At 47.6% G+C, this 10931-nt stretch overlaps 1 protein-coding gene across 1 annotated transcript; it reads right to left on the reverse strand.

The window, feature by feature from the left end:
• Positions 1-762: 762 nt before the first annotated feature.
• GMFG (glia maturation factor gamma) lies at positions 763-10625 on the reverse strand. The gene is made up of 7 exons (XM_070764865.1): positions 10359-10625; positions 9092-9188; positions 7440-7489; positions 3695-3744; positions 2427-2509; positions 1338-1411; positions 763-1005 (listed from the first exon to the last, which is right to left on the reverse strand). The coding sequence occupies exons 1-7, from the start codon at positions 10359-10361 to the stop codon at positions 934-936; spliced, it is 429 nt and encodes a 142-aa protein (XP_070620966.1). The 5' UTR covers positions 10362-10625; the 3' UTR covers positions 763-933.
• Between the last annotated feature and the right edge of the window lie 306 nt (positions 10626-10931).

Below are 10931 nucleotides of genomic sequence, written 5' to 3' on the forward strand. Positions count from 1 at the left end.
TCTTAGGATGGATCTATGTTTATCCCAGGCATCTTTACATTCAGTTCCTGTGGATTGACCAACCATGTCTGCTGGGAGTTTGTTCCAAGCATCTCCTACTCTTTCAGTAAAATAATATTTTCTCACGTTGCTTTTGATCTTTCCCCCAACTAACCTCAGATTGTGTCCCCTTGTTCTTGTGTTCACTTTCCTATTAAAAACACTTCCCTCCTGGACCTTATTTAACCCTTTAATATATTTAAATGTTTTGATCCTGTCCCCCCTTTTCCTTCTGTCCTCCAGACTCTACAGATGGAGTCCGTGAAGTCTTTCCTGATACGTTTTATGCTTAAGACCTTCCACCGTTCTTGTAGTCCGTCTTTGGACCCGTTCAATTTGATCAATATTTTTTTGTAGGTGAGGTCTCCAGAAGTGGACACAATATTATTCCACCTGGGGTCTCACCAGTGCTCTATACAGTGGGATTGTATAGTGGAGTTGAGCCACTGCGTCACAACCCCCGAAGGCTTTGAAAAACTGCTCGCTTGTCCCTCCCACCGTTAGGCGGCTCGGAAAGCTGGTCATCAGCCCAATAGGGGACCCGGTGGCCACTCTGCCTTGCCAGGAGGGCCCTGCGGTTGGCAGAAGGTGCCCTCGGGTGGTGGACGGCTGCACTGCAAGGGTCTTCCCAGCCGGGTCGGAGGAAGACACCCTTCCCCTCTCTGGCAGAATGCCAAGCCAAAGGGGCCACCCTGGAAGCGTCAGTGAGGCCCCGAGGGGATGTTTCAGAGATGGAGAAGCAGAGAAGCCACTTTTATTCTCAGACATTTCGGCTACCAGCAAAAAAGCTGACGGGGCAAAGATGGTGATGGAGAGGCAGCTTCTGAGAGGGGAGGCCCTGGCGGAGGCCGGGGGGTTAAGTGAGAGTTTGGTCTTCTCTGAGTGACCCCGAGATCAACGGAAAAAAGCCAGCCGCTGCTTCAGCCACTGCTCCGTCAGCTCTTCTGTGGACCGGATCTCAAAGACCTGGTGGGGAGAGAATGGCCACCGCCGTTAATAATTCAACGCGGGACATGCGGTTCTGCTGCCTGCCACATACAAATGGGACGTTTTACAAAATTGAAATCCGAGGCAGGAGAAAATAAATTCCACACCGAGAGAGACTCGCAGAGAATGCGTAGCGGTCGGCAGGCGGAGGAAAAGCAAGATGAATAAAAAGCTGGGTGATTATATTCTATGGATCAGCAGCCGTAGGTAGGAGACGGCGGAAGGGAAATCCCCCCGAGCCAGAAGAGTTAAAAGCATGGGCAGAACGGCAAGCAGGGAAAAATAGAAAAATAGAAACCGGGATTAAATACCTTTGTGAGCTCAGCTGCCTGGACCAGCCTGTTCTTGCTCCCAGCGTACATCATCTGCTGCTCCGGCTTGCACCCTGGGCGGGGGGGGGGGATTATTTGCAATTAGCATCCACTACCTCCCTCAGAAGGCCTTGCAACATTCACGGGCACTCGGGAGAGGGGATTTACGGAGCCAGGGGTCATCCCCTCCGCTCTCAGATCGGACAAGCTCAAGTCACACAGGGGCTGCACCACGGCAGTCTCCCAATCAGCCGGAAGGGACCTTGGAGGCCGTCCAGTCCAGCCCCTTGCTCAAGCAGGAGACCCTGCATCATCTCCAGCCTCCAGCACACGCTGGCTGGGGAATTCTGGGAGTTGAAGTAATAATAATAATAATAATAATAATAATAATAATAATAATAATAATAATAATTTGTTAGATTTGTATGCCGCCCCTCTCCGCAGATTCAGGGTGGCTCACAGCAATAATAATCACGATGTGCAATGTAACAAATCTAATATTTTTTAAAAAACAGATAAAAACCCGTCATTTAAAAACCATACATCACAAGCACACCACGCATAAAACTGTATAAGCCTGGGGGAGGTGTCTCAATTCCCCCATGCCTGGAGATACAGGGGGGTCTTAAGTAATTTACAAAAAACAAGGAGGGTGGGGACAGTTCTGATCTCTGGGGGGAGCTGGTTCCAGAGGGTCGGGGCCACCACAGAGAAGGCTCTTCCCTTGGATCCCGCCAGACAACATTGTTTAGTTGACAAGACTCGGAGAAGGCCAACTCTGTGGGACCTAACTGGTCGCTGGGATTCGTGCGGCAGAAGATGGTCCCGGAGGTATTCTGGTCCGATGCCATGAAGGGCTTTATAGGTCATAAACCAACACTTTGAATTGTGACAGGAAACTGACCGGCAGCCAATGCAAGCCACTTAAAGTTCCCAAGTTTGGAGACCCCTGCTGTAAGGGACCAAGCCCACCTGGTAAAAACCATGTGGGTCGCCATGGGTCAGCAGAGGGCAATACGGATTTCCTAAAATAGAGAAAGAAAGAAACCAGCTCCCCCTTAAGTGGTTGAGGCGGCGACTGGAACTCACCAGCTGGACTGCAGAAGATGAAGCAAAGTGGGTAGGAGATGCGCCCGTCCTCGTGCGTGTATCTGTAGCTGTAGACGACAAACGTGGACACGCAAGGACCGTCAAGGAAACAACGGGGAATTTCCCAGCTAGCCGGGAGGAAAGGGACACTCTGGAAAGCCCACCGAGATCCGTTTCCTCCTCTGGCTGGAGGATTTCCATGGGTCCATTCTGGGGGGGGCTTTTTTGGGGGGGGAGGTTCCTTTTCATTATGGAGCCCTTCAACAATCTGACCAAGCCTGTTCCGTATTTGCAAAATAATCCTGAGATCGCCAGAAAATGCATTTGGTTCCCTTCTAGCCCAGCCCAGTGCTTCCCAACCTTGGACACTTGGAGATATCTGGACTTCAACTCCCAGCGAATGCTGGCTGGGGAATTCTGGGAGTTGAAGTCCAGATACCTTCAAGTGTCCACGGTTGGGAAACACTGGGCTAGCCTGCACTCTCTTCCCATTGCCCTAAAACGCCAGGAGTGAAGGCTCCGTGTCTCCCCTGAACTCTCGGCCTCTTTATGGCCACTTCAATGCTCCCCTTACGACCACAATTGGGTCCGAAACGTCTGTTGCTAAGCCAGACGGCTGCTAATTATGCCCCATTTTATGACCTTTCTTGCCACCGTTGTTAAGTGAGTCCCTGCGGTTCTTAAGTTAGCCACACGGTTGTTAAGGGAATCTGGCTTCCCCACTGACTTTACTGGTCAGGAGGTCACAAAAAGGGATCGCGTGACCTCCCAGGACGTTGCAACCATCATAAGTATGTACCCGTTGCCAAATTTTGGTCACATGACCACGGGAATGGGGGAACAGTCATAAAGTGTAAAAAACGGTCATCGGTCACTTTTCTCAGTGCTGTCACCAAATGAATTATTATAAGCCGGCTACCTGTACAGCTGTCATCAGGTGGTCATCCAGATTTATAGAGGCCCAAATTGTTGGCCGAAGGAGTCCAGAAGGCTAGGTGAGAAGGCTGCTGGTCAGATCAAAGGTCTGTTTAGTTATACTGTTTTCTGGGTGGCCAGCCAGCTGTTCCTGAGAAACCAGGGACTTCTCTGCTGGAGTGGCCTTCCCCACCAACTACCCTTTGAACATTAGAGTGGTGATCCTGGGGGGGGAGAGTCTGCTAATTAGCCTGCAGATTCTGCCCCCACCCACCCACCCGCCCCCAAGAGCAAATCCCATGAATGAGGGAGAGCAACAGGGACAGAGGCCGAAATACACAGATTCAGGATATCGGGGCTGCCGCTCAGGTAGCTCCTTACTCAGGTCTTCGGGGGAGATGTCCTGCGGGAGAGAAGAGAGCAGACAAGAGCCATGACTTCAGAGGGGCAGGGGTTTCTCACCTGACGCCTAGGTGGGTTAGAAGCAGGGGAAGCATGGCCAAAACGTGCCGTGTTTTCACCTAGCAGAGTTATAAGGTTACTGGGGCTCCACCACCCCCATCCCCACCCTAGCTTAATTCTTACCCCTGCATGCTGGAGTGGGCAGGGTCTTAATTAGGGCTTATGTGGGGGGGCTTATATTGGGGACACATGTAAAAAATAAAGCTAGGAGTTACTTTACTTTGGGGTAGGTCGTATTTTGGGGAAAACACAATATTGTACATTAGCACAGTGCATCAAGTTCAGGGATGCCCCCCCTCTTGCACTAAGCCCCCGTGGCAGGGGGGCCCTCTCTCATTCTTCTTCCAACCCAAAGAGGCGTCTCCATCCAGGCATTGAGAGGAGCTGCTCTGACTTAAAGACTAAAAGCTGCGGAAAAGTCTCGGCAGGTGACAGTTATCAGTCTGAGCCTCGCATCAAAATGCCAACGTTGTTTAAAGGCTCAGCGGAGCCTCTTGACACTCCAGATAGTGGAATAAAATGGGCCATAAAATGTTGATGGCTGCTCGCAGCTCTGGAGAGCAGCGGAGGGGAGGGAGGGGGGCGCAGGAGGTGGAGGAGGAGGAGGAGGCAACAGCAGCAGCAGCGGTGGGGAGGCTGCTCCTCGCTCTGCAAAGTCAGCCTGCGTCAAATTGGAAAGTGTCTCTCCTGGAAGGCGCCTGCCCTGAGCCGGCCTGCAGGTCCTTTCCTTCGTTGGCTTCACTGCACTTGGGCTGCCTAGGCTCCGGAAAGAGCGGGGGGGGGGCTGTTCCCGCTGAAAAAAAGAGGGCTCAAAGAATCTAGATCAGTGTGTCTCAACCTTGGCGGTTTGAAGATGGGTGGACTTCAACTCCCAGAATTCCCCAGCCATCTTCAAACCGCCAAGGTTGAGACACACTGATCTAGAGGGGAAAAAGGATGAGGGATGACAGGATAGAAACATTCCACATTGGAGGGGTGGTCAGAGAGAAGGGTGGGGTGGTGGTGTCCACCTATTCTATCCGCCCCGAGTCTTCGGAGAGGGGTGGCATAGAAATATAATAAATTATTATTATTATTATTATTATTATTATTCTCCAAAGTCTCTGAAGCAAAGGATGGAAACTAATCCAGGAGAGAAGCAACTTAGAACTAAGGAGGGATTTTCTGACAGTCACAGCAATTAACCCGTGGAACATCTCCAGATGTTGTGGATGCTCCATCACTGGATGCTTTTAAGAAGAGACTGGACAGCCACTTGCCTGACAGGGCAGTGATGGCGAACCTATGGCACGGGTGGCACGTGGAGCCATATCTGCTGGCACGTGAGCTGTTGCCCTAGCTCAGCCCCAACATCATATGTGCGCTGGCCAGCTGAATTTTGGCTGGCACAGAGGCTCTGGGAGGGCGTTTTTACCCCCGTCTCCAGGGAAGCCTTTAGAGCCTGGTGAGGGTGAAACACAAGCCTACTGGGCCCACCAGAATTTGGGAAACAGACCATTCCGGCCTCCAGGGGGGGTGGAGGAAGCTGTATTCGCCCTCCCCAGGCATTGAATTATGGGTGTGGGCACTCGCGCATGCATGATAGCACTTGCCCATGCTCTTTCGGTACCCGAGGGAAAAAATGGTTTGCCATCACTGATATAGGAGGCTGGACTAGTCTAGAAGACCTCCAGGGTCCCTTCCAGCTCTATTCTGATTAAAGAGATCAGCAGCTGCCTTTTTCGGGATCCCTGCCTTTTTCCTGACCAAGGCAGCCGAACTGATGCGCCCTGAAACCAATTGGAGCAGCTGAAGGGAAGAGGTTGCTTGCAGCCTCTGATAAGGGCCCCCCCACTGCCATCCAGACTGAGACTCTGCCCTGCGGTCATAAACTCTGTGCATGGGAGGGGGGAGCCTTGGGGGTCTTGGAAGTGGAGGTTGAGGGGGGCAGCAAAGGAGAACAGCCCAAGACCCTTCCAGAGTCTGACAACCTGAGGATGGGAGCCCAAGTAAGGGATTCTTTGAACAACTATGGCAACAAAGGTCGTAAAATGAGCAAAACTCTTTCAATGTCTTGCTTAGCAACGAAACTTTTGGGCTCCATTGTGGTCGTAAGTCAAGGACCTCCTGTTTTACAGGAGCTAATCTCAAAATAGAACATCAATTAATATTTGGATCCCACACGATGGAAGTAATTGTTCTCGACTCCCTGCTTTCCCTGAATAATCTAAGTGGCTAATTCTATTTAGAAGCATCTATTTTCTGCCTCCTCCTCCTACCTCTAATATTATTAAGCGCCACTTTTTGCTTTCAGGATTCCCTCAGGAGCATTAAAATGATTTTGCATTCTGATAAAACGAAGCTTTCCGCAGAATCCCACCAGCTCCTTGTGCGCTGAGAAAAAGCAGTGAACCAGAGATCAAATCTTGAGCATCTTGCTGACATGCGTGAAGATTGTAAAACATACTGAATTAAATGGGGAGGCAAACAATGCCATCAGCACATTGTTCCCTCGAGATAATAAATTTGATTTGAAATCCAATTTGCTTTTTGTCCGGCCCAGTAATTTCTAGCAAAATTTACATCCAGGAAGCTGGACTGTGTAATGAATGGAAGAGTTGCTTTCGGTCAGATTCAAACGGTGACAGAACAGGTGGGGAACTTAAATCAGGAGGAATGGGAATGGAATGTGTATTCCTGCACACGTATAAATGCACTTGCATGCACACCTGGAAGAATGAGTGCAAAATGAAAGAATAACTAAAAACCGTTGTCGACTGCAGCACTGTGAGCAAAAGCATTCCATATGGGACATGATTTAGGGTTTGACAGCCTTGCTACCTTTCCACTGTGCAGGAGGGAAAGAGCTGGCTCGTAATTCATCTTAATCCACATGTAGCGAATTCATTTTTATGCCCCAAGGCAAAGTTCCTTTATAATCTCCTCTGATTATAACAAAATACACATTCCTATGTTTTTTTAGCTTTTAGAAAATTGAGTTTTTATTTTTAGCACATGAAACGACAGTTAAGCACTGGAGAACTATTCATGAGACGCAGCCCTTCTCACTCTGGAAATTTGCACCTGACTTGATATAAAGGGGAACGTTCTGCTGTTTTGGTTGGGTTGGGACTATGGGGAAGGTGTAGCTTTGTCTGCCCTCTGTGGAAAGCTTTGATGGGGGGGGGGGGTGTCCAACCCTGGTAACTTTAAGACCTGTGGATTTCAACTCCCAGAATTCCCCAGCCAGCAAACCTCAGGTGTAATGTATATTATGAGTCACCTCTGCAGTTTAATTGATCTTTCATTGATCTTCGAAATGTATTTAGCAACAAACGCAAGCTAGACAATTCTGTAATCCTTCAACCAACATAGGTTTGAAGGCTAAATCATTTGATTAATGAGTGTAACTATGATCATGACCTATGACCTATTAGTTGCTGTTCATATGTACTCTGTGAGCTTTTGCACTGAACACAAATTCCTTGTGTGTCCAATTACACTTGGCCAATAAAGAATTCCATTTCTGTTTCTACTCCATTCCCTTCTATTTCTAAATGCTGCTTTAATTTACAGGTGGGAATTATGGACGGGTATATAAATAAATTCAAAATATGGGTGGGCTTCTTTTGAAAATGAGATAGAAGTTGCGCCTACCTGAAATTCCTCCTCCAGAACCACCACTTGTCTGTCTTTATCAACTTTCACTGGTGACAGAGAGAGGAGAAACCAATTAGCAAGTTTTTCATTTCCACCGGTTCCTAGAAAACGTGCTGTTTCCCTTATCACCCCTCCCTTGTCCTCCCCAAATCTTCCAGCATGGCTGCTAGACAAAGTGGGCCCAGAGCACTAAGCTGGAAATCCTGAATTTTTTAATAGTGCCGAAGCAATCTACAGTAAGCAGGACTACAGCCAAGAGCTGTTTTCATATCTCCTTCGCTTTATTCAAAGTGATGACAAATTCAGGGAAGCTAGATTGCCTGCACAGCTGTCAGCAGAGGTTCAATAAACATCAAAGCCACTTTAATATAAGGGGCACGAAAGGCTGACGACATTTCAAAGGAAGGGGCTGAGGTCCTCTTGGGTTAAAAAAAGACAAAGGTGTACAATGGGTTCATTAAAAGCATAAACGCACACGCACATAAGGTGCACACACATGCACAACCACCAAGGAAGCACAAATTCTTGAAATGCGTTGGCAACCTTGGCAACTTTAACGCTTGTGCACTTCAACTCCCTGAATTCCCCAGCCAGCATGTGTTGGAGGCTTTTAAGAGGAGACTGGACAGAGATGATAGCGGGCAGTGATGGCGAACCTTTTGGGCTCAAGCTGGAACGTGTGTGCTGGAGCACTGGAAATCCAAAGACAACACGTGACCCCGGTCACATGATAGAAACATAGAAACATAGAAGACTGACGGCAGAAAAAGACCTCATGGTCCATCTCGTCTGCCCTTATACTATTTCCTGTATTTTATCTTAGGATGGATCTATGTTTATCCCAGGCAGGTTTCAATTCAGTTACTGTGGATTTATCTACCACGTCTGCTGGAAGTTTGTTCCAAGGATCTACTACTCTTTCAGTCAAATAATATTTTCTCATGTTGCTTTTGATCTTTCCCCCAACTAACCTCAGATTGTGTCCCCTTGTTCTTGGATTCACTTTCCTATTAAAAACACTTCCCTCCTGGACCTTATTTAACCCTTGAACATATTTAAATGTTTCGATCATGTCCCCCCTTTTCCTTCTGCCCTCCAGACTCTACAGATGGAGTTCATGATGTCTTTCCTGATCAGTTTGATGCTTAAGACCTTCCACCATTCTTGTAGCCCGTCTTTGGACCCGTTCAATTTTGTCAATATCTTTTTGTAGGTGAGGTCTCCAGAACTGAACACAGTATATTCTAAATGTGGTCTCACCAGCGCTCTATATAGCGGGATCATAATCTCCCTCTTCCTGCTTGTTATACCCCTAGCTATGCAGCCAAGCATCCTACTTGCTTTTCCTACCGCCCGACCACACTGCTCACCCATTTTGAGACTGTCAGAAATCACTACCCCATATGCATGCGCATGTGACCCCGGGACACTGCAACCGTTGCAAGTACATGCCAGTTGCCAAGCATCTGAATTTTGATAACGTGACGCTGGGGATGCTCCGTGTGAAAAGACGGTCACGTTTTCAGTGCCGTTGAACGGTTGTAAGTCGAGGAGTAACTGTGACTGTGCTGAGTCTCAACGCTTGAGCATACAGGGAGACAAAACATGGGGCATAAAACTAACTTGCAACACATGGAAAAGCCACTCACTAATTAAAGCTGCGTTGTTAGTCTCTTTCCGGAAACGGAATTTCTTTAGTTTCTCGAGGAGCGCTGGGTCCACATCACACACAACCAGGGAATCTGACTAAAGAAAGGAAAAAGAAAGTTAGAGCAGCCTGGATGTCCATCCCACTCAGGTCTCTCATGTCTCATCTCCTTTCCTCTTGGGTTACATAGTGCAAAGGGCTGCGTATCTTTTAAAAAATGTCAGTCTCACATCCAATAAAACAACAACAACGCCCAAATGGGAATAGGGGACATATGCCAAACAGGGCGGTGTTTTTAAAACCATAGTCCATTTTGCTACAGCTAAAGTTTTAGAAGTAACTATAAACTTTAATTGAAACTGAAATTAAAATCCCCAATTTCCAGATGGCTACATGGGGTGGGTGGGGTAGGTGGGGGAGCTGGTTGCACAAGACTGAAGGATTATATGCAATACAGGCAATATTTTTCTAAGGCCTTTCTGCTTTTGTAGTTCCTCATTTTTTAAAACGACGATGTTAATGCCAGTCCTTCACAAATCTTTTTTACTTGGATTTTGGTGCCTGCATCCTCATTCTGAAAACATTGGCTCTGTGTAATGGCATTTGCCTACAGTCAATACATCAAATCTTAATTAATGGTCATACACAAGCATATGGCTACTTGTTATACTTTTTCTCCCAACCTCTCTGTCACTTCGCTATTGTAACGTTGACCTGTTAGATCGTTGGCAGCAGAAACCATGTTGCCTCTGTGCATTGTTATCCACAAACACAAACAAGTTTTGAACTACAAATCGCGAGGTTACCAGATTCAAGTGAATCTCATCTGCCATTCTGGGTTCTAGGACTTTTTCTGCCTAAATGAAATTTCTCTACCTGCTTTTTGAAAACCTGAGGAAGGCTCTTCATTTCAGGCTTAAATCTTCACAAGACGGTCTGCATCTTGGTTACAACGTAAACTCAGTTATTCCAAAATGCCCTTGTTTTGAAATGCTGATCTTTCAATTCAGCACACACAACGCAGCAGAGGAAGTGAGTCTCTGCCAACCGTCAACACGAGTTTCCACTGGGGCCATAACGGTTTCTCCTGAATCCTCATTTTGAGAGATGGCCAAGAAACCGCTCCTCCAAACCCTCCCCCAGATCTGAAAAGATAACTGACAAAGTGACCCCTCAAATATTTTTTTTTAAATACCACTTTCCCAAGCCTGCTAAGCCAATATTGGAAGCAAGGGCCCCACCCAGAATTAGGAATAGTTTAAGCTAACCATTCTGCCCTGCTGATCTCCAGTCTTATCTCCTCGTCTGATGAAATCTTGTTAGCTCCGAGTCCGGTGCTTTCTGCCCTGGGCAGGAACTGTTGCTCTTCAGCCCGGAGACCCTCCGACAGATGTGAAGGAAAGACAGAGACAGATGCAAAGGAAAGGCAGATCGGGAGGAAGTAATTGCTGATGATGGGGTGGAGCGTAGAGTAACGCCAAAGGTTTGCATTGTTAGTTGCAAAAGAGGAAGAGCGACCCAGACCACAAGGTGGGAGCTGATGAGTACAAGGAGATATTAAGGCTAGGAATGAGGCTGCAATCCTCAGCTCCATTTGAAACAGTAGTTTAGCAAAGTGAGCCCCTCAAGCAAGCCACAAGGCCAGTGGGAAAGCAAATTGGTTTGCCCTAGTAGAGCAAGGTTGGGAAAGTGGTGGTTTTATGATTACTAGACTTCAACTCCCAGAATCCCCCAGCCAGCCATGCATTCATACATCTTAAAGGTTGCCAAAGTTGTACAGCTGTTTTGTAGTGTTTTTTTTTAAAACAAAACACTTATTTTTAAATATTTCTGAACAGGAG

This window comes from Erythrolamprus reginae, chromosome 11 (genome assembly GCF_031021105.1).
Source record: "Erythrolamprus reginae isolate rEryReg1 chromosome 11, rEryReg1.hap1, whole genome shotgun sequence".
Taxonomy (NCBI): domain Eukaryota; kingdom Metazoa; phylum Chordata; class Lepidosauria; order Squamata; family Dipsadidae; genus Erythrolamprus; species Erythrolamprus reginae.